The sequence below is a fragment of the Chelonia mydas genome, chromosome 11 (assembly GCF_015237465.2).
Source record: "Chelonia mydas isolate rCheMyd1 chromosome 11, rCheMyd1.pri.v2, whole genome shotgun sequence".
Taxonomy (NCBI): domain Eukaryota; kingdom Metazoa; phylum Chordata; order Testudines; family Cheloniidae; genus Chelonia; species Chelonia mydas.
In genome coordinates this window covers 68,297,826-68,324,601 of record NC_051251.2, presented here as the reverse complement: position 1 = coordinate 68,324,601, position 26,776 = coordinate 68,297,826, and the positions used below count along the sequence as shown (strand labels likewise).

Genomic DNA, 26,776 nt, shown 5'->3' with positions numbered 1-26,776 from the left:
TGCAGGAGGTCAGGCAAGATCCTAACCGGTCCTTCTGGCTTTAAAATCTATGAACACTTAAATAATTCTGAGCTTGGTTAAATCCTCATTTGGTTTTCCTTGATGAATGAGTACTGCTTCCCATAATTCCTTTTGTTTTCTGCTCATCCTATTCATCTTTATTCTTGTTCTCCCCCCTACCCTCAAACTTGTAGGAGCCCTACCTGAAGATCAGGGCCATTGGATCAGATAAAATGAAAGGATTATAAAGATAAATTCCCCAAATTAATCAGTAGTGAAATAGGATAAAAACACCGTCAGAGACACATCTGAGATGAAATAAAGAAAGTGATGCAGGGGATCTGCAATTGAAGATGGGGAGGAGACCCTACAAAATCTGGTGGTTTGACACATAGGGCCCACTGGTTAAAAGGTCAGAAACAAAGGATGGGAATAAATGGTAAGTTTTCAGAATGGAGAGAGGTAACTAGTGGTGTCCCCCAAGGGTCTGGACTGGGCCCAGTCCTATTCAACATATTCATAAATGACCTGGAAAAGGGGGTCAACAGTGAGGTGGCAATATTTGCAGATGATACAAAACTACTTAAGATAGTTAAGTCCCAAGCAGACTGCAAAGAGCTACAAAAGGATCTCACAAAACTAGATGACAGAGCAACAGAATGGCAGATGACCTTCAGTGTTGATAAATGCAAAGTAATGCATATTAGAAAACGTCATCCCAACGATTCATATAAAATGATAGGGTCTAAATTAGCTGTTACCACTCAAGAAAGAGATGTTTGAAAATGCCTGGTGCTTGCATTACTTGCTAATTTGCAGAAGCAGCAGGACAAATCCATCTTTAAAATAATCATTATATTTAGTAATAAGCGCATCCGTATGTTAGGGTTACCAAAACAAGGTCTGGCAATAAGCATGTGGGATGTAGCAATAGTTAAGAATTACAATTTAGCGGCAGCTAAAGTCAGATCCTTGGGGAGGGTGGGGGGAAGATGATCTAGAATAGATCATATAACAAAATCTGCTCGCCTGGTCAATGTGTCTGCAAAGCCCGCAGAGATCCTGAGATGCAGGACACTGCATGAGTTCAGTGTTGTTGTTAGTCACAAGCTTGAGAGTGTAAGGGGGGAGGATTTTTTTCTCAGAAGGGCATTATTATTTCTTCTACTTCCAACAGCTGAATTCTTTGCACCGTGAATTGATTTGCTTCTAATTATATTAAAAAAAAAAAACCTGTTAGCCAAAAATATGGGCTCTCCCCCCTGTTGAATACAAGATGTATATTCTTGTAGACACCTGCATACAAGGTGCAGGTGCCCTCTGCTGATTTTGTTTCTTGCTCTCACTCTTTCACCACTCTGCTGCTTGCTGACTTTCCCTCCTCCTCCTTTTTTTTAAGTTTCTATCATTCTTCCTTTCCCCACCTTTTCCCCAAAGCACAGCTGGCTTTAGGGCGTACACCCTTGGGAAAACCACCGGATGGCCACTCCTCTCCATCTGCAGTAATCCACGCAAATCCGTCATGAAATGATTTGGCTGTCCGCTCTGGTGCAGTTTACCCTTCTCTCTGGCTTTTCCTATGACAGACATTTACGGTTTACTTTGGTTACTGCTGATCTCTTTTCCTTGACCTCATGGTCTATGTTTAGTTTACGTCTACTTCCCTTCTATTCTTGTTCTATTGCTCTCATGATACCCTTCCTTCATTTTTAAGTTGATTTCTCTTCCTTAATGTCTTGCATGTCTCTCACCTGTATTTTTGCTTCTTTCCATTTCCTCCTTCAGTTTGGTTGCTTGTCAAACTATTTTTTAGCCTCCTTGTTCTGCTCTTCTTCGCAGAGCAGAGCACAGGACTATGAGATCTTTTATCTCACTACTTTTCTTCCCATCTTGTTTCTTTTCTCCTTCCCTTCTCTTCCATCTAGCCTGGAGCTGTGTTTGTGTTTTTGTTCTTTTTGTACTGCTGGCCGGCTGCACTGGAAATGCTGCAGGGGTTGAATATAAGATAGTAAGTTGACAATCGTGATGCTGCCTTTCTTGATGGAAAGGCCAAATCCGTGTTTGCTACCAAATCTGTGTTTAGCAGACCTTGCTCTTGATTGGCAAAGCTGGAGTGGAGTGTCCTTACAAATTTCTATGGTAAGATGATTCCTGCCGCTTTGTGGTTGCACATAGTAAATATATAATTGTTCTCAGTCAAAGTGAACGAGAAGTTGTTTGAATGCTCTCAGCCCAGCAGCAGTGTGAATGGCTGTCCTGTTTGCAGCAAATTGACAGCCCCAGGGGCTGTTTTGATTTAAAAATGGATGGTTCACCCACAGCTGCTGGACGTGAACATGGAGCGGAGCAGTGCCTTGCCTGGTGGGGCTGTCGGAGTTAGTGTACAGGCCCAGCCGCACCACCCTGCCTGGAGACATGCAGTTCCAAACTGTGACAGAATTATATTCTGCGCAGCCACCCTGAAAATGGCTTTGGACTTCCCATGATGTGCCTCTCCCCATTCAGGCTGAGGCATGGAGATCTCAGCAGAATGTCTCTCTCGGAGAAGCCACAGCACCCCAGTGAAGATTTAAAAAGGTCAGCAACAGATCAGAGAATATCAGGGTTGGACGGGACCTCAGGAGGTCATCTAGTCCAACCCCCTGCTCAAAGCAGGGCCAATCCCCAATTTTTGCCCCAGATCCCTAAATGGCCCCATCAAGGATTGAACTCACAACCCTGGGTTTAGCAGGCCAGTGCTCAAACCACTGAGCTATCTCTCCTGTCCTGTCTAAAGCTATGCTGACCTGGCTTACCTGTGACTCCATTTTATTCTTCTTTGGTAGTGTTAGTCCTGCTTTCCTCATACCTGAGCTCCCAGCCTTTCCCTCCACCAATTATGTCTCTCTACAGCCTTCTTCCTCTTTGGTCACCCAGCACCTCTGGCTGCATCCTCAGTCCCTGTGTGCACTGTATCACAATACTCTGCATCTTTCCTTCTGTATGATACTACCCTCCACAGAGCTGCGTCGATTTATGCTATCTGCCACTGAATAACGGATATCTGTGGGCTGATTTCACGTGCCTGTTCCATCTGGGCTGGAATACTGTTGGAACAGTTAGACACAGCAGTCCACAAGTTCTTCCACAGCTCAGATCAAGATGGGTGGTTTTGAGAGAAGGAAATTTATCAATTAGTAAATCATTTCTGAGCATGCTCAGTGTCAAGCTGTCTGGAGTGGCTCACAACTGGGATGTAAGGGTAGCAGTACCACAACCCCCCTACAATAATCTTGTGACCCCCCCCCCCCACAACTCCTTTTTGGGTCGGGACCCCAACAATTACAACATTATGAAATTTCACATTTAAATAGCTGAAATCATTAAATTTAATTTTTTAAAAATCCTATGACTGTGAAATTGACCAAAGTGGACAGTGAATTTGGTAGGGCCCTAATTATAAGCGAGATTAATGCATGCAGCAACTCAAAAGCATTTCATAACGTCTAAACACTAAACACATTTTTATAAACCTTATAAATACCTATTTTAACTATACTAACACACAGGTGAGCCAGACTGGTTTCCAGCTATGCATCTGTCAGTGGTCAGTGAGGCCTAGGGGCCTTGGCAGGAGCTGGCATCTGGTCTGCCAGCGTCATGCTCAGCTGGCCTGTATTCATTTTTTTCATAGAGTCCAAGCTCTCTCCCCTGTGTAACATTACTACACATTTTCTCATCCCAACCTCCCAGGCCTGGTCCATGCACTGTTATAGTGGTTTAATTAAAGGGATCCTTTTTATACTGATTTAGTTACAGCAGTGCAGCTGTGTGTGTGGACAGTCTCTTGCATCCATTTAAGCCTGGCTTCTATCAGTTTAGCTTGCACCAAGCAGCATCCCCTCTCACCTCTCCACCCCCCAAAAAAGGCTTTTTTTTAATGTCGGGGACAGGACACAATTGTACATCGGTCTTGCAATTTTCAGGTCTCACTCTGCAATTTTTGCAACATACTCTGCCCTTGCTAAATTTGCATTTTTAACCACATGCTTCGTTTCCGTCCTTTTTTCTATTGGAAAAATACCAGCACCAGTATTCGGAGACATGCTACGGCCCCTCTTCCAGGCCAGAGAGCAGCAGAAGCAAAGTCAGGAACTCCCAATGTGCTTATCCACCCACCTCGGGAGGTATGACCTTTGCCCTCTCCTTCAACCCATTCATCTCATTGAAGTAAGAAACTTTATTGATGCTGGTTAAGGGTCCTGACCTATTGCCTGAGTGAGAGCTACAGGATTAGATCCTATTTATCTCTTCCCCCCCACCCCCTGCTTTTTAAACAGGACATTTAAAAGCTTCAGAATTTTGTTAAAGGTGACCTGCAGAGGAGGAAAGAATAGTCTTCTTCCTTTTTGTACTTGGTTATTTATGATTTATACAGAAGACATTATTTTTAATAATAAACTAAATCAGTGGTTTTAAACCTGAATCACAAACCTCTCTGAGGTCTTCAGCAAAACAAGGGAAGAACCAGACTTTGGTCACCAATGGCTGTAACTGGGGCAAATCTCCAATCTAGAGAAGGCCTAAGATATAATAAAGCAGACTCATTTGGAAATTCTAGTGTCCCAGTCAAATTAGGTGAATACAGCTTCCATCTACTCCATGGCAGGAGTTGTATCCTTCATCTTAAGGTTCCCATTGTGATTCTCATGGCGACTTGACCAAGCCTGGTTTCATCTGACTTAGCCGAGCTTGATTTCATTGATAGCACGTGTTCTCCACCATGTACTGAAGAACTGGACATCAGCATTCCATTGCTAGGACAACTCTCTCCCCTTAAGCTTATGCTTTTGCTGAAACTGTTCCTAAAACTGTACGTACTTAAGAATTTGAATAATATAAAAAAGATCGGGTCTTGTTACCGATGTTCATAAATAAAACCCTTGGCTGCTGTAGACTGTGGTGTGTTGCTGTAGGTTGCTGGTTTGGGCTGAGTCATTCTAGTGCCGGGTTTCAGGTGGTCAGTGCTCATTTGTCCTGGAAAGAAAGCCTTTATTCTGGACTTTGCAATCATGTATAGGAGGGCATGATCAGAGCTGATATCTGCAGACCTTAACCCTGGTGAGTTTACTCTGTTAGCTGACGTGGTCGTAACTGGCCTGATCTGCACTGACTGTAAGTCATGATTTGCATCGTCTCATTTCATTCAGTCGTTCGCAATCGTGTTCAAATGTGGCAACTTTCGGTAGTGTAGGCCAGGCCCCCGAGTGCGTCGGCACACCACGTTCAACTCACCCTCCCATCATGTGCCGACTAACAAAGGGTGACCTGTTTTGGAAACTGGAACCAAGCCTCTCTGGCTCCTGCCACACACCATGAGCTGGGGGTTGCAATCCAAATACTGAACACAGCTCCCCCACCATAAATGTCATGGAAAAGCAACATGTTCACATTGATTCAAGGAAATGAAAACTACTCTTATGCAGAATCAGAGTGATTTATAGAACTTGATTTATGGAACTCCCTACTGCGTGCCGCTCTGGAGGCAAACAGCGTGGTAAGGTTCTAAACAAGATGAGACATACTGGTATGAATTATTCTAGCATCTGCTGCTGTTATTATAAAGTAGATAGGATAAAAATGGCAAGGGCTATCAATCCTCATGTGTCAGTGCATAAATTCATCCCTGGATGGACTCAGGAAGAAACTTAACCACTGCGGTATAAGATTGCACTATCGGATGCTTCATGGGAGATATTTATAACTTTCTTTGAATAGCCCAGGGCTACAAAAAGGCTTTTGGACTAGATAAAATGTACTGGTCTTTTTCTATGTCAATTTCTATGTTCTTCCCATATTCTTCCAAGGCCTTGGGAGCTGTTTCTCTATCTAGGCTCCCGTGTGGGGACCACATGGCTGCTAAGCTTGTGTGTCCAGCTCGAGAGCTCCTAATGGACAATAATTGGTTAACATGCACAAAAAGTGGAATCCTGTCATCCAGATACTGGCTCCTCGTCTGGAACTGTCATGTTTGGAGAGGAGAGTCGAGTACAGTCCTTGGCAGAGCAGTATTTGCCATTCTTTTCTAATGAGGATTGCGTGGGAGGTTGGACAGGCCATTTCTGAGGCTGCAGCATTGTGCAGGGGATCTGGTATGGAAGGATTCTACTGAGAACAGGGATGCTAATGATACTCCAGTTACATGGACGCAGAGCAGAAGGGAGGCTTCCTGACATATTAGTCAGCTGGCTTATGTCAGTGGAATTATAATTGCTATTGGCAGAAGAATGAAGGGAGTTGGCAGGCAAACTCTGAGGAAGTGCAGGACCTACCTGGCCTTACTGCCAAGCAGGGGGTGGTTTGTACCCCAGAGGAGGGAGAAGAGGACAGGGAGTTAGGTACCTAAATACCTTTGAGGATCTGGGCCGGGATGCTGTAATTGGGGAGTGGGGAGAAGGAAAGATTTGATGACAATATTTTCAGTGCCAATAAATCAGACCATTAAAGCCAACCCAACCTTGTTCCTTTTCTCTCTTTCAGCCCATCACTTTATCGTGGTCACCGCGTGCCATGACGCAGACTATGGCCAGCTGATCCAGGATTACTGCCTAAACCAGTTTAAATTTGACATGGAGGTGATAGGGCAGAAGCTGTGGTGTGACTGGGATGAGACAGTAGGGTGAGTGTCTTGGTGCTATTGTCTCCAGACCTTTCTGATATAACAAAGCAGGGTGTCCTGGCCAGAGACCTGGTGACCAGCGAAAGAACTGCCAGCCTGCCTCAGCTACCCACAGGGTCTTGTTTTCAAGCTATCAAGCTTAGGGTTTAGTACTAGTGCCTATCACCGTAGTGTCTGAGCACCACGCTTCCATGGGAAGCTGATCACACCGTGCATTGTCCAGTGTGACCAGGGCAGTGTTTATCCCCTGCACTACGGAAGATGATGTGGTCATTACAGTGCAGCTGTGAGCGAACTGATGTAGCGTAATAATATTACACGTTGTCCTTCCGAACAGTGCTTCTGAACAAGAGGCAGCAGGGCGCTGTGTTAGGTTCACAGATTGTATTCCACACTGCCTTGCAACTTGTTTCAGTTTCCAGGGACTCACTTCAAGGCATTACATATTGGAGCCTATTTTCCCATCGCTGCTTGAGAGAAATATCTTGCATACTTTTCTGAACGTATTTCTGTTTGCCAGAAGCTGAGAATGAACCACAGGGCATGGATCACTTGATGATGACCTGGTCTGTTCGTTCCCTCTGGGGCATCTGGCACTGGAAGACAGGATACTGGGCTAGATGGACCTTTGGTCTGACCCAGTAGGGCCATTCTTATGTTCTTACTTTGCTGCCTATCACTGAGTAACTTCCAGGAATAAGTGTATTGACAATTACGTTGGTCGGTCTGTCTGTCTCTCTCTCTCGCTCTCCTTTCTGCCAGTAGGGAATAGGCCTGAAGATGCTGATTTATTTTAAAATAGAGTAAAATGGATGGTGTCTGGAGTGTGTTTGAGCTATTGCTTGGAGGCTTGGCCAAAGAGGTGGGTTTTACACTTAGGGCTTGTCTACACTGGCAAGTTTCTGCGCAGCAAAGCTGCTTTTTGCGCTCAAACTGCCGACACGTACACGCTGCCAAGCCACTTCGCGCACCGAAACTCCTCGGGTGCAGCGCTGCAGAAAACCCACCTCGACGACAGTCATAAGCTTTCCAGTGCAGAGGCTCCGGGGCTCTATTGCCAGTGTGGACACTTGATTGCTGGCTGCCCTGTAATTGGCCTCCCGGAGCGGTCCCATGATGCCTCAAGTGGCCGCTCTGCTCATTGTTTTGAACTCGGCCGCCCTGGAGGCGTGCACCCCGCCCCTTTCAAAGCTCCGTTTCTGACAGCCCTTGCGTGCTGTGCTGACCTGCCCCGGGACACAGAGCAAACCATCCATGTGGAATGCTTGTGATGTTGAACACAGAGGTGTGTGTGTGTGTGTGTGTGTGTGTGTGTGTGTGTGTGTGAGAGAGAGAGAGCCCAGGGACGGAGGCGGGGGTTGATGTTGGGGTTTCCCTCTCCCGCTGCTTCAGGACTGGTTGCTTCCTGCTGCTGTTTGAACTTACAAGACAGCATGCTGATGCACTGTCTGTCCCCCAAAACACACTGTCTGTCTCCCCACCTCCATACACACACGCATTCTTCTCCCCCCGCCCCACACTTCAGTTGAAAAGCAGCTGGCAATGTAGTAGGATGCCCATGGAATGATGGGATTGGTGCTCTGTGCTGGTCCGACTCGCGGCACTGGTCTCACAGCCCCGATCCTCGGAGCCGCTCCCACTCGAGGTGGTCATCGGCTGACAGGTCCTGGTCCTGCTTGAGGTCTAGGTCAAAGTCTGAGACCCCGTGGCACCGCTCGACCCGACACCGATCCGCGCAGCAGCACCGCACCTCTCCGCGACACTGTTCGCGAAACCACTCTCCATCGTGGCACCGCTCTCTGGCACGGCACCATTCCCCGGCACGGCACCGGTCGCGGTCGCACTCCTGTGGCCGCTCTCCACGGAGGCGAAGTCCAACATCTCGGAGCCAATCGATCTCCCGGTACTGCTCTCCACAATGGCACTGCCAATCACCGTCTGGATCTCGCCACTCCGCACGGTACCCATTCCGCCCGTCGGGGGACACAGAACCCTCCCAGCACAGCGTACCGCCCCTCCTTGGCCGTCCCGCTCCCAGTCACCCTCCCCCAGGTCGGGTAGGGCATCGGGAGCATCGGAGGCTCCCCAATCAGGTCCGGGCAGTCTCAGACGGGACTCTTCAGCGCCCCACTGGCAACCCTAGTGGCAGTTCTGGACTCCCTGGGCGTACCACCAAGCCCAGGGCGCCCTCCAGGCATCCCTCCGCCATCTCGTTCTGGGTCCTGTATTCCCATCAGTCGTCGTCCTCTGCACCCCACACAAACCCTGGATCCGGCCCCACCCCCAATGGGGGCTACACCTGGTGCTCAGGAGGAACCAGAACCAGTGACCAAGGGGCTGTCTTGGACCCAGTTCTGCCGGTCACCTCCTCCTCGTCTTCTCCTGATGAGGCAGTGGTGGGTACATCCGCATCCGGCCCCTAACCCATGGACTACTGGGCCCTGCAGGAACTCCTACGGCGAGTGGCCTTAAACGTGAATCTCCAGGTGGAAGAGGTTGTAGAAGAAGAGGACCCCATGGTGGACGTTCTGACACCAGAAGGGCCCTCTAGGGTGCAACTGCCCTTTATAAAGTCAATTCAGTCAAATGCCAAAACAATCTGGCAAACTCCGGCCTCCATTCCCCCCATAGCCAAAGGGGCCGAAAGAAAGTACTTTGTCCTCACTAAGGGGTACGGATACCTCTTTATCCATTTCCCTTCCCCCCCCCCATGCTCCCTGGTGGTGGATGCGGTAAATGAAAAAGAAAGACGGGGTCAGCAGGGGCCTGCCCCTAAATCAAGGGATGTGAAATGTCTGGACCTCTTTGGGAGAAAGGTTTATTCTACCAGTGGCCTCTCCCTACGGATCGCTAATCAGCTCATGATCCTTAGCAGATACAGCTATAATTCATAGTCTGCTATTCAAAAGTTCAAGGAGCTCCTCCCATCTGATTCTTGGCAGGAGCTGGGAGCCATTGCTGAGGAGGGCAGACTAGTGGCCCGGACTGCTCTTCAAGGCTCCCTGGATGCTACAGACGTGGCGGCATGTACACTGGTATCGCCATGCGGCGTAACGCCTGGCTTCAGTCCTCAGGTCTCCCGCTGAAAGTTCAGCAAACATCCAAGACCTTCCGTTTGACGGTCAGGGGCTCTTCGCTGAACAGACCAACTCTAGGTTGCATAGCCTGAAAGATTCAAGGAACACAATTAATTAAGTCTCTAGGCATGCATAGCCCGGCGACTCAAAGAAAGCCGTTTAAGCCCCAGCCCACCCAGCAGCTGTCTTTCCCTGCTAGGTCCAGGCAGGACTTCTCCCGCAGGAGGAGGACATACATCAGGCGCAGACCATCGCGTCCTCCCTCTGGTCAGGGCCAGGGACAGTCCAAGCCCCCTCTGGGCCCTAAGCGCCCATCTTGAAGATGCACACGAGGAGGGATTACCAGTCCATATCCCGGCCAGTTATCCTCCCTTCCTGAACCGTGTATCCCGCTTCTACCGTGCGTGGTCCCTTATTAAATTGGACCAGTGGGTCCTCCGCACAGTAGAGGCTGGCTATTCTATCCACTTCTGCTCCTTCCCGCCCTCCCACCCCCCTTGCCCATCCCTCTTCAGGGACCCCTCTCACGAGCAACTCCTGGTCCAGGAGATCCAGTCCATCCTCCCTCTAGGAGCAGTGGAGGAGGTACCTCGGGAGCTCAGAGGCAAGGGTTTCCACTCACGCTACTTCCTCGTTCCCAAGGCAAAGGGGTTCTACGGCCCATACTGGACATAAGGGAACTCAACAAGCACATCGTCAACCCAAAGTTCCGCATGGTCTCCTTGAGCACAATCATCCCCTCCCTGGATTTGGGAGACTGGTACCCCGCCCTCGATATGAAGGACGCTTATTTTCATGTTTCAATCAACCCGTTTCACAGACGTTTTCTCCATTTTGTAGTAGACAGGATGCTTTATCAGTTCATGTTCGACTGCTTAGGCATTATTCTGAATGTCAACAAGTCTGTTCTCACCCCAACATGAACAATAGAGTTCACTGGGGGAGTCCTGGATGCAAATCAGGCGAGAGAGTTCCTCCCAGAGGCCCATCGTCTAGCCCTTGCACATGTAATCACTGGCCTTTGCAATTTTCCCACCACTGTGGTGAGACAGTGCCTCAAGCTGCTGGGCCACATGGCGTCCTGCACCTACGTGCCACAGCATGCCAGGTTGCGGCTCAGGCCCCTGCAGGCATGGCTTGCATCCGTGTATCATCCGGATCGTGACAGTCTGGACATGGTGCTTACCGTTCCGAGACATACCCTCGATTCCCTACATGGTGGCTGGACCCCCGCATGGTAAGCACCGGGGTACCATTCCACCCCCCTGCCTCCCAGCCCACTCTGACATTGGTAATGGATGTGTTGGTGCTCGGCTGGGGAGCACATCTTGGGAGCATGACGACTCAGGGCCTATGGCAAGTAGAGGATCTGGCTCTGCATATCAACATCAGAGCTCAGGGCAATCTACCTCGCATGCCAGGTGTTCCTGTCCCGCTTGCAGGGCCACTGTGTAGCGGTACTGATGGACAATACCACGGCCATGTTTTACATAAACAAGCAAGGCGGAGCCCGGTCATCTTCTCTCTGCCAGGAAGCTCTCCTCCTATGGGAATTTTGTTTAGCCCACTCCATCCTTCTCCAAGCCTCATACCTGCCGGGCATTCAGAACGTACTGGCAGACAGCTTGAGCAGGCAGTTCGTCACACACGAATGTTTGATTCGGCCGGACGTCATCCATTCCATCTTCCGCAGCTGGGAGTTTCCCCGAATTGACCTGTTCGCCACATGGGCCAACAGGAAGTGCCCAACCTTTTGCTCTTTCCGGGCTCATTTGTGGACACCTTCCTGATCCCATGGTCTGGTCAACCACTACGCCTTATCACCATTTCCTCTTATCCACAAGGTGCTTCTCAAGGTCTGAAGGGACAAGGCGGACGTCATCCTGGTGGCCCCAGCTTGGCCTCACCAGTGCTGGTACCCCACCCTCATGGACCTATCGATCCGGTCACCAATTCGCCTACCTCTCACTTCTGACCTCATCTCACAGAATCTCGGTCGCCTTCTCCACCCTGACCTTCAGTCACTTCACCTCATGGCCTGGAGGATCCATGGTTGAACCAAGAAGAGCTCTCCTGTTCGGACCCGGTGAGGCAGGTGCTCCTGGAAAGCCACAAGCCTTCTACCAGAACCACTTACAAAGCAAAGTGGAAAAGGTTTTCTATCTGGTGTGCCCAACGGCAGGTACTCCCACTCCAGGCTTCAATCCCGTGCATCCTGGACTATTTGGTGGACCTGAAAGATCAGCGCCTGGCATTTGGTTCTCTTAAGGTTCACCTCGTGGCTATTTAGGCATTTCCCCTGGGCATTTCCAGGTGCTCATGTTTGCACACCCTATCGTGGGACATTTCCTAAAAGGACTAGAATAGATCCATCCCCCGCTGAAGCCCCCTGTCCCTGCCTGGCACCTCAGTTTAGTCCTATCTTGTCTCATGGGTCCTCCCTTTGAGCCGCTAGCTTCATGCTCTCTCCTCTACCTCTTCTGGAAGGTTGCCTTCCTAGTGGCCATCACGTCAGCACGATGCGTTTCTGAACTACGAGCCCTCACATGTGATCCCCCCCCAATACCATCTTTCATAAGGACAAGGTGCAGCTTTGGCCTCACCCGGCCTTCCTACCAAAAGTCGTGTCCTGCTTCCATGTTAGCCAGGATACTTTCCTGCCGGTTTTCTTTCCAAAGCCGTACGCCATCCTCTGTGAGCAGCAGCTGCATTCGCTGGACATTAGAAGGGCGCTCGCCTTCTACATAGACCGAACGAAGCCGTTCCGGAAAACAACCCAGTTGTTTGTCTCTCTAGTGGAGCGGATGAAAGGTTTGCTGGTCTCTTCCCAGTGGATGTCCTCCTGGATCACGACGTGTATTCGTACTCGTTATGACTTAGTGAAGGTCTCTCCACCTGTTGTCACGGCTCATTCCACGAGGGCTCAGACCTCGTCAGCAACCTTCCCGGCACATGTACCTCTCCAGGAAATCTGCAGGGCTGCCGCATGGGCTTTGGTGCACACCTTCACGTTGCACTACGCCATTGTCCACCAATCGCACGATGATGTGGCCTTCGGCAGGGCGATTCTCCAGTCTGCAATTACTTGACTCCGACCCCACCTCCGAGGTAAGGCTTGGGAGTCACCTAACTGGAATTGATATGAGCAAACACTTGAAGAAGAAAAAACGGTTACTCACCTTTTTGTAATTGTTGTTCTTCGAGATGTGTTGCTCATATCTATTCCATTCCCCCCCACCTTCCCTTCTGTTGGAGTAGCTGGCAAGAAGGAACTGAAGGGGGGTCGGGCTGGCAGGGTCATGTATAGAACACCATATCGGTGCCACTCCAGGGGGCTCCACAGCCAGCCCGACGGGTAGCTGCTAGGGAAAAAGTTTCCGACATCCGTGCACGTGGCATGGGCGCGCCCACACCTAACTGGAATAGATATGAGCAACACATCTCGATGAACAACAGTTACAAAAAGGTGAGTAACCGTTTTATTCATCCCCTATCATCCACTCCCAGCTTCTGGCTGTCAGAGGCTAGGACACCCAGAGCATGGGGTTGCATCCGTGCCCATTCTGGCTAATAGCCATTGATAGACCTATCCTCCATGAACTTACCTAGTTCTTTTTTGAACCCTGTCATAGTCACAACATCCCCTGCCAACAAGTTCCAGATGTGACTGTGCATTGTGTGAAGAAATACTTCCTTTTGTTTGTTTTAAACCTGCTGCCTGACACAATAATTAGGGGTCACCCAATTAAATTATTATGAGAAGGAGTAAATCACACTTGCTTATTTACTTTTTCCACACCAGTCATGATTTTATAGACCTCTGTCATGTCTCCCTTTTGTTGTCTCTTTTTCAAGCTGAAAAGTCCCAGTCTTATTAATTTCTCTTCAGAAGAAAGTTGTTCCATCCCCTTAATCACTTTTGTTGCCCTTCTCTGTACCTTTTCCAAATCCAATGTGTCTTTTTTGAGATGGGGCAATCACAGTTATATGCAATATTCAAGGTATGGGCGTATCATAGTGGCATTATGATATTTTCTGTCTTATTATATATCCCTTTCCTAATGGTTCTTCACACTGGGTTAGCTTTTTTGACTGCTGCTGCATATTGATCGGATGTTTTCAGAGAACTACCCACAATGACTCCAAGATCTCTCTCTCTCTCTCTCTCTCTCTCTCTCTCTCGAATAGTAATGGCTAATTTAGATCCCATCGTTTTGGAATTATGGGATTATGTTTTCTATTGTGCATTACTTTGCATTTATCAGTATTGAATTTCATCTCTCATTTTATTGCCCAGTCACCCAGTTTTTCTGAGAATCGTTTGTAACTCTTTACAGTCTGCTTTGGATTTCACTATCTTGAGTAATTTTGTTTTGTCTGTGACTTTTGCCACTTCACTGTTTACCCCTTTTTCCAGATCCCTTGTGAATATGTTGAACATACCAATCCCAGTACAGATCCCTGAGGGACACCACTAATTACCTCTCTCCATTCTGAAACCTGACCATTTATTCCTGCCCTTTGTTTCCTGTCTTTTAACCAGTGACTGATTTGTAAGAGGAACTTCCCTTTTATCCCATGACACTTACTTTGCTTACGAGCCTTTGGTGAGGGACCTTGTCAAAGGCTTTCTGAAAGTCCAAGTACACCACACCCACTGGATCACCCTTGTCCACAAGTTTGTTGACCCCCCTTAAAAATTCTAATATATTAGTGAGGCATGATTTTCCTTTACAAAAGCTATGTTGATCACTTCCCCAACAAATCGTGTTCATCTATGTGTCTGATAATTCTGTTTTTTACTATAGTTTCAACCAGTTTGCTTGGTACTGAAGTTAGGCTACTGGCCTGAAATTGCCGGGATCAACTCTGGAACCTTTTAAAAAAAAATTGGTGTCCCATGAGCTATTCTCCAGTCATCTGGTACAGAAGCTGACTTAAGTGATAGGTTGCATAGAACACTTAGTAGTTCTGTATTTTCATAATTGAGTTCCTTCAGAACTCTTGAGTGAATACTATCTGGTCCTGGTGACATAATACTGTTTAATTTATCAGTTTGTTCCAAAACTTCCTCTTCTGGCACCTCAGTCAGGTTAGAAAAGGAGGAGGTGTTGCCTTGTGTATCAAAGATGTACACACTTTCACTGACGTTGAGATGGAAATAGGAGACAGACTTGTTGAAAGTCTTTGGGTAAAGGTAAAAGGGGTAAAAAACAAGGGCGATGTCATGGTAAGGGCCTACTGTAGACCACCTAGCCCGGAAGAAGAGGTGGATGAGATTTTTTTCTTAACAACTAACAGTCATCCAAAGCACAGGACTTAGTGGTGATGGGAGACTTCAACTATGCAGACATCTGTTGGGAAAATAACACAGCAGGGTGCAGATTATCCAACAAGTTCTTGGAATGTATTGGAGACCATAGGTGCCAACTCGGTGGTTGCTCCAGGGCTGGCAGTCAAGTTCCCATCCCCCCCTGCCCCACCTCCTCCGCACCCCGGCTCCTCCGCCTACCTCCCATCGTTTCCCGGCCAGCTGCCACCAAACAGGGGTTGGAATGGGGGTATGGAAGGGGCAGGGCCTCATGGAAGGGGTGAAGTTGGGGCGGAGCCAGGGGCGGGGGGGCAGGTTTGAGGACCCACGTGAAAGAGGGGAAGTTGGCACCTATGTTGGAGAGTATTTTTTATTTCAGAAGGTGGAGAAAGCAACTGTTCTAGATTTGATTTTGACAAATAGGAAGGCACTGGTTGAGAATTTGAAAGTGAAAGGCAGTTTGGGTGAAAGTGATCATGGAATGATAGGCGGGAAAACAGCAGAAGAAAGATAATGGATTTCAAGAAGGCAGACGTTTGCAAACTCAGGATTTGGTAGGTAAGATCCCATGGGAAGCAAGTCTAAAGAGAAAAGCAGTTTAAGAGAGTTGGCAATTTTTCAAAGAGACATTATTCAGGGCACAAGAGCAAACTATCCCACTCCATAGAAAAGACAGCAAGTATGGCAAGAGATCACCCTGGCTTAACGAGGAGATTTTCAATGGTCTGAAACTCAAAAAAGGGTCCAAGAAAAAGTGGAAACCAGGTCAAATTATGAAGGATGAATATAAAAAACAACAGAAGCATGTAAGAGCAAACTTAGAAAGGCCAAGGCACAAAATGAGATCAATCTAGCTAGAAACATAAAGGATAACATATAAATACATGAAAAGCAAGAGGAAGACCAATGACAGGGTAGGCCCATTACTCACTGAGGGGGAAAAGACAATAACAGAAAATGTGGAAATGGAAGAAGAGCTCAATGACTTTTTTGTTTCAATTTTCACCAGAAAGGTTAGTAGCAATCGGATGTCTAACATAGTGAATGCCAGTGAAAATGAGGTAGGATATGAGGCTAAAATAGGAAAGAACAAGTTGAAGACATCTGATTTGTCTAAGTAACTTTTAAGTCCGCAAGGCCTGATGAAATCCACCCTGGAATACTCAAGGAGCTGACTGAGGCGATATCTGAGCCATTAGCGATTTATCTTCAAAAACTCATGGAAGACAGGAGAGATTCCAGAGGACTAGAAGGGGGCAAATATAGTGTCAATCTGTAAAAAGAAGGGAATAAGGACAACCAGGGGAATTACAGAGCGATCAGCTTAACTTCAGTACCTAGAAAGATAATGGAGCAACTAATGAAGCCATCAATTTGCCAACACCTAGAAGATAGTAAGGTGATAAGTAACAGTCCACATGGATTTGTCAAGAACAAATCATGTCAAACCTGCTTAATAGCTTTCTTTGACAGGGTAACAAGCCTTGTAGATAGGGGGGAAGCAGTAGATGTGGTATATCTTGACTTTAAAGCTTTTGATACTGTCTCACATGACCTCCTCATAAACAAACTAGGGAAATATAGCCTAAATGGAGCTACTATAAGGTGAGTGTGTAACTGGTTGGAAAACCATTCCCAGAGAATAGGTATCAGTGGTTCACAGTCAAGCTGAAAGGGCATATTGAGTGGGGTCCCACAGGGATTAATACTGGGTCCAGTTCTGTTCAATATCTTCATCAATGATTTAGATAATGGCATAGAGAGTATATTAATAATATTTGCGGAAGATGCCAAGCTAGGAGGGGTTGAAAGTGCTTTGGAGAGTAGGATTAGAATTCAAAATGATTTTGACAGACTAGAAAATAGGATAAAATTAATAAGGACAAATGCAAAGTACTCCATTTAGGATGGAACAATCAGCTGCACACATACAAAATGGGAAATGACGCCTCGGAACAAGTACTGTGGGTAGGGATCTGGGGGTGGTAGTGAATCACAAGCTAAATATGAGTCAACAGTGTAACACTTGAAAAAAAAGTGAGTGTCATTTTTGTAAGCAAGGCATAAGAAGTCGTTTTTCCATTCTACTCTGCACTGATAAGGCCTCAACTGGAGTGTCGTGTCACGATCTGGGCGCCACATGTCAGGAAGGATGTGCACAAATTGGAGAAAGTCCAGAGAAGAGCAACAAAAATGATTAAAGTTCTAGAAAAATGACTTCTGAGGAAAGATTGAAAAAATTGGGTTTGTTTAGTCTGGAGAAGAGAAGACTGAGGGGGGACATAATAGTTTTCAAGTGCATAAAAACTTGTTACAAGAAGGAGGGAGAAAAATGTTCTCATTTAACCTCGGAAGTTAGGACAAGAAGCAATGGGCTTAAATCGCAGCAAGAGAGATTTAAGTTAGACATTAGGAAAAACTTCCTAACTGTCAGGGTAGTTAAGCATTGGAACAAATTGCATAGGGAGGTTGTGGAATCTCCATCATTGGAAGTTTTTAAGAACCGATTAGACAAACTCCTGTCAGGAATGGTCTAGTTATTACATAATTCTGCCTTGAGTGCAGGGAACTGGAGTAGTTGACTTATCGAGGTCTCTTCCAGTCCTACACTTCTATGATTTGTCACCTAAAAAGAAGGGTTCAGATGTGGGAATCTCCCTCACATGTTCTGCAGTGAAAACGAAAGCAAAGAATTCATTTAGCTTCTCCTCAATGGCCTTATCTTCTTTGAGTGCTCCTTCAGCACCTCGATCATCCAGTGGCCCCACTGAGTTCTTGTTCTTGGCTTTTCTCCTGTCTCCTGCACCCCCCTGTCTCCCCGTCATTGTTGACCACACTTGTTTGGAGCAGGTCTGTTGTTGAAAGGACCATCTCTCCCTAACATGACTGACTTACAGGTGGGTAGGGCCTATCCTGTGCAGAGCTTTGAAAATCAAGACAACAGCCTTGAAGTAGACTCTTGTGTTCCATGGGATACCAATGCAAGAGAGGAGCAGATGATGACTGAGAATATGCAGTGCTGCAGAGATGTCATGCAGGAGGAGAACGGGCCTATTTCCTTGCTATTCACGGAGTATCTAATCCAACTCCCACTGAAATCATTGTGGAGTCTCCCATTGACTCAGTGACGGTTGGAGTAGGCCAATAAATTCTGTTCACACCAGTAGAATACTTTGCTATATTGGAGAATAAAAAACCCTCTTTTTTTGCTCTTGAAGTGTTATTGTCAAGTAACAAGTCTGGCTTTTTGATGCCTAACTGGACTGAATAGGATGTGTTTTGCCTTATGTTTACTGGCAAATTTTTAAGACTCTGCATTGGAGGGAAATCAGTACATTCTGTCAAGGAGGCTTATTTGGTTAGTCAGTGACCATTTTAAAAAAACAAAATAACCTGTGACCTTTTGAATTACAGTTTTATGGGCATTCCAGTATCTCAGTAATTTTTGATAGGGTTAGGGTGACCAGACAGGAAGTGTGAAAAATCGGGACAAGGGGTGGAGGGGCAATAGGACCCTATAAAAGAAAAAGACCCAAAAATCGGGACTGTTCCTATAAAATCGGGACATCTGGTCACCCTAGATAGGGTGATAATATATTTATGAAGAAACATGTCCTCTTATCATTGCCTAGGACTTCAGGCACACTATCACCTTATGACTACTTTGAAGGCAACTGAAACACCTTGTTCCTTCATCTTAACTGTCACAATTGCTTGTTTAAAGGAGCTCTGCGCTGATTAGTTGTCATATCAGCAGAAATATTTTCTGAATAAGAATATGGGTGAAATCCTGGCCCCACTGAGGATTTTGCCCATTGAAAATTAAGTTTCAAAAAGGTTTTTAGAAATACCTGTTTCTGCTCCAATACCACCATGGTTGGTGCCGCTGTCTTTTAGTGAGGGCTGCCATTTTACTGATGTTTCTAGGAATGAAATCTTGTAGTTTGAGACTGAGAATATAACAACAAAATAATTCCTGACAACAACTTGTCTCATTCATTTTTAATGTTTAGAGATGCTAAGCTATCTCTCAGACCCGGTCACTAGACTTGATGGCTTTTTACTGTTTATTTTTTAAATGATATTTAAGATGCATTTTTTCTACTGATTCATGTTTCTTGGTAATTGGAAGAAATGATTAGAACATCTTGTATATTACATTGCAGTTTTCTGCTGAGCCCTCTGTTTGTAATCAATGTCAGTAATTCAATTCCAATTTATAAAATATTGGAAACAGAGATGCAGTCTGTTTCTCCCTGGAACATCCTGCCATGTTCTTTGGATAATAATAAAATAAGCATCTTTAATTCAGGTTGAAATAAATCAGCGATAAGAGGAAGAACATTAAGTCTGTAGAACACACTGTCCTGACTTTACAATAAATAACCCAAGACCTACTTTGTTTTATTTCTTTCCCTTTGTGATCAGTAAAATTGCGTAGTACCACAATGTTGCAGACAAGCTGGTTTTGGTAAATATCCAAAGACTAGCAAGTGGTGGTGGGAACCTAGTTCCTAATACTTTCTTATACCCATGTTAAATCTCTAATGGACACATTTTCCACCTTTCTCCCCAACACCCGGGCATATAACCATATAGTGCTCCCATATTACCACTTAGAATGTATTTTTATTTATTATTTGTATTGCAATGGCACCTGAGACCAGGGCCCTGTTGCATTAGGCATTGTGCAAATGGTGGTAAGAGACAGTCCCTGCCTTTAAGAGCTTGCTGTCTAAATAAGCAAGACAGTCAAAGGCTAGGAAAGGGAAACCGAGGCATAGTGTGATTAAGTGACTTGCCCAAGGTCACCCAGCAGGCCTGTGGCAGAGCCAGGAACATAATCCAGGATTTCTGAGCCCTTTGCTCAGTGTCCTATCTAGTGCCTTTCAACTGAACCCCAGAACCTCTTGGTCCACTTCTGGGGGTGCTTGATAACAAGCACTGTGGGAACTGGCCCACTAATTTATAGGATACTTCTGACATCTGAGAAGGTCCAGAGGCAGGAATGGCAGCTGACTTGTGCCTCCTCACCCAAGGCTGAGAATCGAATGCTCCACAGATGTGAGGAGAGCCAGAACCACCCACCCCCTGACATCACTGGTGGATAAAGCTGACCCAGAAAGGAAAATGTAGGCTTTTTTCTTATATCCTGTTATTTCAGGATGTACCATTTCTAGAGGAGGGGTTTTCAGGATTGTCCTCCAAAGCACGCTGACTTCAGTGGTTGTAATGTTGCCAATAGCAGTGGGTGGGGTGGAGAAGATCTGTCTTATTAGCCCCCTGGACATATTGCATTAAATACTCTGGCTATAGTACTTGAAGCTTGGCATCTCGGTATTTCTTTTTCAGTGTGCTTTCCAGACCTATTGCTTGCAGTCTAAGCGCATGCTAGCCTGGCTTTTATTGATCTGTATTGATGAGGCAGAAGGAGGGAAAAATCCTATTGTAACCAGTGACTATACTGGAGGAAAAGGGAAGTTTCTCCTCAGTAAAGTTAATAGAGGAAAACAACAAGGAAAAACAGAATCAGCTGTTAGGTCGTCTTTCCCGTGGGGGTCCACATGCACTTTCCCCATCACAAGAACTTTGTGTTGTATTAATGTAGAGTATTTTTTGGAAAACAAAGCAAAGGAAAGAAAGGAAGATCTTGCTATCCTCAATAGCACAGAGCGGGTTGAAAAATGGTAGGTATGTGTTGATAATCTTATACAAAAACTTCATTTTAAAAAATATAATACCCGTCCTATCATCCTCAATGATGAAAATGTTTTGCCTTTCAAAACCACTTTGTTTTCCCCTCCTCTTTTTACCCCCCTCAGACCTTTTTTGGTGGGAAAATGGAAAAAAAGGGGACATAGAAGTGGAGGAAATGTAAAGATTTTGATTTAAAAAAAAGTTGTCCAATCAGAAAATTTGAAAAAAAAAAAAAAAGGAAATTGCTTTGCAAAAGCAATTTTTTGTATTTAAAAAGCCATTTTTCTTTTCTTCTTTTTTAATTTATTTATTTAGGAAGTTTTTAACAAGTTTACAGATCCTTGCCATGTAACTATCAGAATCAAAACAATTATTACAGTAGATAGCTTTTGTTTAAAGAGACATTATACAGGAATCTAGTCATCAGATCTTTGTTTCATCATGTTACCATATCTCAGCGTGAACATCATTACAACACCCATGTAATTTCTAATGATTTTAATAATTTGAGTAACATCTCTGCATACACATGTGTAACTGGCCAGGCATGTTTAGCAAATGTTAATATTGAAAAAAAAAATGTGTGTTGTTTTGTTTTGGTGGTGGTGGGATGGTTTTTTAATTTATTTTTTAAATTTTTTGCAGGCAAATGTACTTTGAGTATTGAAAAAGGTAACCAAATATCTAAGTATCTGTCTGTCCATTTTGCTGGTTGTGTAATTGGTGTGTTAATTTTTCCACGACTTCCCCCGCTCCCCCTGTTTTTTTTTTAAAAACCGTTCCTCTAGGGTTGGGCTATTTTTTCTTGCTCCAATGAGAGGCTACCAATAGCTGAGCAGCTACTAGCAGAAGAAAGATTAATTCTTCATTTCCTTTTGTGGGACCATTTCCACTGGGAAGCCCCAAGAGGATTGCCAAAGAATCATTTGGTAATAAAACCCAACAATTTGTGGTATGTAGTTATGGATTGAACTGGAGTACTCTCTAATGACTGGACATGTCCACCATCTATACTTAAAATTTCCTCTTTCACCAGAATTTCTCCAACATTTATCCCCATTCTATCTATCTATTTAACCTGAGTGGTCTGAGATACCATTGAAACAATACCTTAAAGAAATTGTCTTGTGTTGTGTTCCAGGCTGAGATTGCTGGCCCTGTTTTTTCAGAGCAAAGCCCATTCCTCTAGGGTAATTTGTCTATCCAGGATTTTTTTCCCAATGCATCATCTATGGACACTTTGCAGATAGCTTTCTAACAAAAAAGATTTATATAAATTATAATTTTTTTGTCTTCTAATTGACCAGATGCCATTGCTTCTATTAAAGTTAGCTTCTGTAGGCTTACTAGAAAGTTGAGAAACATAATGCCTGACTTGAAAGTAGTGGTACCAAGGGAGAGTGGACCAGTTAAAGTTAGCTTTGATCTCTAAATAAATTAGAAAAGTTTCTTTACTGGCCTGCTTTGTGTATTCCATGGCTTTCCCAATCTTTGAAGCGCCGGTTTGCAATTTGAGTTAAAATCTGGATTATTTGCAATGGGTGTCATTGCTAAGGGAAAAGAGTTTATCTCCTCTCTAGTTCAATCCTAAACCCACAGAGTAGCCTTTACTAAAAGATGTGTAAATTTCTGGAGGGTGGGATTTTTCATTAATCCATGGTAGCCAAGCGATGTTCATACTTTCACAATTTTCTTGTTCACTAAAGACCCAGTGTTTGACTGGATTAGAGCACCCCCAATCCACTACTGCTTTGAGTTAACTGGCTTGATAGCACCATAGAATATTTGAAGCAGGTAGTCTACAGCTGCTTAATGGGCCTGTACATCTAATCTGCTCTGACTCTGGGTCTTTCTTCATAAAAGGCCATTTTTCATTTTTTTTTTTTAAGTTTAGAATAAAAATTTTCAACCAGCTCTAACTGGTTTACTTTTCCATGATGTCAGAGGTGGTCTTTGCCCTGTAGTGACTGCATGGCTTGTTCTATGGGATTGCTCTTTATCTGTGGCTTCACTTTTTTTCTTCCAGGTGGTTTCTGCTTAGCTTGTTATGTCTGAGTCATTGGCAAATGTAGGGAACTTTTCAGTGTTTCATTTGATTGCTTGAGCCTATTTGTTCAGTATAAACCTAGAATTACCTGATTGGTTGGCAGAGCTCTTTAATTCCTAAGTAGAAGAGAATCCTTACCTTCTCAGATGTACTTGGGAGCTCTGAGCAAAACGAGGAAAAAGCTTATCTATTGATCTGTACTAATTGATGCTGCCCACTGACACTGATTTTGGATGCTTGGCTTCCTCAGTATCCCTCAGACTGGGGGGCGGGGAGAGAGGGAGGTATGACAGTTAAGGCGGACTTATTTTCCAGAGCCTGACTTGTCCATTTTCCTTAATGTTTGTTAAAGGTGGACACTGGGGAGGAAGCATCAGAGAGGGGAGAGGGTTAGTGTGCATTGGGAGAGGAAGGTAGGGGGCTGCTGGATGTCAGGGAACCCGTGGAGAAGGAAGGGAAGCATGGAGGAAGTGGGGAATTAGTGAGAAAGGCAAGGCAAAGAAGTCATGGGAGGAGCACTGCCCAGGCCATGTAAAGGAAGGAAGATGCCTGGAGAACAGCAAGGGTGGCTTAGGGTCTCGGAGAAGGAGTGGGGGCTGCTAGAACAGGCCAGATGTGATTAAGACATTGGGGGACACCACAAAGATAGCTCCGGACTGGTTCAGAAAATGCCCACATAAACCAGCTTTTGTATGGCTCAAATGACAGCAATACGCATAGCAGGTGTCTGTGTGCCGGCAGGGCACAGTCTGATAAACTGTGTCCCCTTGACTCTACTCAACCTTGCTCCTCAGGAAGGAGCAATCCAGCTCTGTGTTTCCTTCACAGAGTCTCTTCACGGATGCGCAGATTTGGGTTGAGGGAACTGTCAGAGCAGGGCATTGGGCTGGGTGGAGCATGTTGTGTGCGGCATTGTGGGAGAAGGTGGTAGATCATCCGGCACTTAGATTCCTTGGAAATTCCCAAACGTGTTTTCACAGCAGCCACTGATATTTAAGGAGCTGTCTCAGTGGGGAGAGCAGAGGTGCCTAGAACCCGAAGGGCAGGGGAGTAGCTAGAATTAAATGAGCGGATACATTCCTGTATACTCCATCCTGGCCTATAAATCCTGCATGCTTTGATTCCAGCTTCCTAGCAGTCCCCCCTCTTTCCTTTTGCACCACCTCAACAGTGTTTGCTAACACTTCCTAGGTTGGAATGACTGGGGGTGGCAATGGGGCATTGTAGCTGGAGGAATTTCAGCACCTCCATTGGTCTGACATAGCTCGAGTCTGTAGGCCTTCAGAGCACCTATAAGGCTTCTGCCCGAGTGGATTTGTGGGGGGGAATGTGTCTCTTTTATCCTGGGAGGTGTCTATTCAGAGCTCAATTTGGTCAGCATGTGGTGTATTTTTTTTAAATTTATTTTAAATATGCACAGAGAATGTTTGCTGGAAGCATTGGCAACCTAAAAAGTAAATAAATAGAGCAGTCCTGGAATTCACTAATCTATCGTGGAGAGAGGCTTGTCACAGCAGCTGGAGGACATGACTGTGTGTGTCAAACCCGGCTGAGCTCAAAAGAGATTGAATTTAAGTTTCTCTTCATCTGTCAATTATATCTTCATTGCCGGCTGCAGGAGCACAGATGGGGGAGATTTGGCTGATAACAGCCGCCTTCCGTTTCTCGCATGCCTCCCATTGGGAACAATCCCTGTGTGTTTTACAAACACAGGAGCAGGTTCTGCACAAGGGGAGGAAAGCTGCAGGGGACCCATTTCTCCATCTTAGTGAACCCACATTGGGGTGGGGGCAGCTAGAATCCTGGTGGGCTGCCCCTGGGCAAAGGTGGGATAGAATGACAGCCCCAAGAGTGACCCTAGACACCAAAAAGGGGACAAAGTGGGACCATTGCCCCACCCAGATGGCGGGGCTGGGCTGGCGCTGGGGGAACATATGCTCTGCACCAGGGTTGTGCCAGAAGAGACTCCACACTCAGTTTGGAGGTACGCTGCCTGCCATGATGTCCGCTGCAGCTAGAATGCCTCCAACACTGCCCCTGGGGCAGGGCACCACTTCTGTGTGTCCCACGCTCCCTGCCTGGTGAGGGCACCCAACTCCTTCAACTGAAATACAAACACTGCACAGGGTTGACTGAATGCACTGCTGAAATGCAATCACGTCTAGGGTAAGCCAGGGCTGCAGCCTAACAGGGCCCAGCAATCCCACACAACAGCTTAAGTCAGGAAGACAGGTGCTGTTCTTTCCTAGAAGTGAACCCCGAATCCCCGGTAATGCAAACTAGAGTTTCAAGTATGCATGTCAAGGATGAGCTGGCTTGTGTGTAATTGCCCCTAGATGGCTTATAACTAGCTCGTTCATTCATCTGTAGGTTACTGTCATCTCCTGGTGAAGCTAAATATTCTGCAAGGAACGCTCAGATCTAAACTCACCGCTTCTGAGCCTTTTATTGATAAGGCCTGGAATCAAGGAGGCACATGTATGAGCAGTCAAAAGGCACTGAAATGAAAGTGTAAGGGAAAGTGCCTAAGGACTAAAAAAGGACCGTTTCCTTGGCAGGTGGGTGTGTTGCACACATCTCCCGTTCACGTTAAGGGAGTGACGCGAGTGCCTCACACAGCACATAGATTCTGGCACGTCAGCCTTGGACAAAACTTGCCAGCCATGCCAAATAAGTGAAATCAACTGCGGGCTTGGTCGTGGTTAAATTCACTTGACATCAGCGGAGCGACACGGACTATCATTGGCTGAGGCGGTGGCACAGCGGGACCAGTCACGTCCGTACGTGCTTGCAGGACGGGGGCTCGGTCTTTACTGTATTAAGGGTAGTAAGCCCAGCATCACATCCCATGTTCTAACTGGGACATAGAATCATAGAACTGGAAGGGACCTCAAGAGGCCATCTAGTCCAGTCCCCTGCACTCATGGCAGGTATTATCTCTAGACCATTCCTGACAGGTGTTTGTCTAACCTGCTCTTAAAAATCTCCAGTGATGGAGATTCCACAACCTCCCTAGGCAATTTATTCCAGTGCTTAACATCCAGATCTTTGCATTAAGGTCGGAATAAGATCTGGGGTCCCATGTTTAGCACAGCATTTGGAGAGAGGCATTTAAATTAACTCCATCAGTTTCCAGCTAGGTTGAGATTGGGTAAACGAAAGAGAAATGTCTGTCCAGAGCTTTTCTTCCTGCAGCCAGGGTTTTGAATTGGAGAATTTTACTGCTGTTTAAAACGGCAAATTAAAAAGAGAAACATTTCACCATTATTTCTGGGGCTGTAGAAGTGTCTCGGGTTTTTGGTTTCAGGTCTGTGGTTTCTTGTGTAGAGCATTCAAGTGTGAAATACCGGTTGGGTCAATTATTTGTCACCTGACTGAGAACAGCTGGCGTGATGTGATGGATACATTGATTCAGCGATTTTCATCAGATGCTTTATTTTTAGGATGCAAGGTTTTACATCATGTTGGTCCCAAAAATCTGCCCTGACATTTGGATCTTAATATTGCGTTTTATGGCTTTATACATCATTCATAATTCTTCTGTGGCCCACTTTTCTGCAGAGATGCAGGAAGGTTTGGGGACCCCGTTAGTGAACTGCACGCTATACTGTCTATAATTATGTTTGTTTTGTGGTAGTGCTGAGCAGCCCAGTCTTGGACCAGGGCCCCATCGTATTAGTGCTCTACAAACAGGACAAAAAGGCAGTCCCCGCCCCACGCGGTGTACAATCCAAGTATAAGGTGGTATTTCAGAAAATTGGGAAGCTAAAACGAAGTCCTTTTTGGCAGAGAATCTCCAGGCTGAGCATGAATAGAGGAAAACCCTTTGGGCTAATGGGACTCCAGTATTTTCTCTCTCCGTACGCTCTGGCACGCGATGCCGCTTACAAGAATGACTCTGTCACCATCTGTGGAAGCTTCCCCCCGCCCCTCTTTCTTAAATACCCCCAAAAGCTATGGAATTGGTGTATTTATGCCTGGGACCT

At 45.9% G+C, this 26,776-nt stretch overlaps 1 protein-coding gene across 4 annotated transcripts in view; it reads left to right on the top strand.

Annotated features, from left to right (window-relative positions):
• The window catches only part of RAMP1 (receptor activity modifying protein 1), a 120,502-nt gene that overhangs the window by 44,341 nt on the left and 49,385 nt on the right, over window positions 1-26,776 (top strand). For all 4 annotated transcript variants that reach the window (XM_043524948.1, XM_037912975.2, XM_037912973.2 and 1 more), the window contains one exon: window positions 6,520-6,658. In XM_043524948.1, the coding sequence (XP_043380883.1) occupies window positions 6,520-6,658 (139 nt within the window). The remainder of the gene's footprint in view (window positions 1-6,519; window positions 6,659-26,776) is intronic.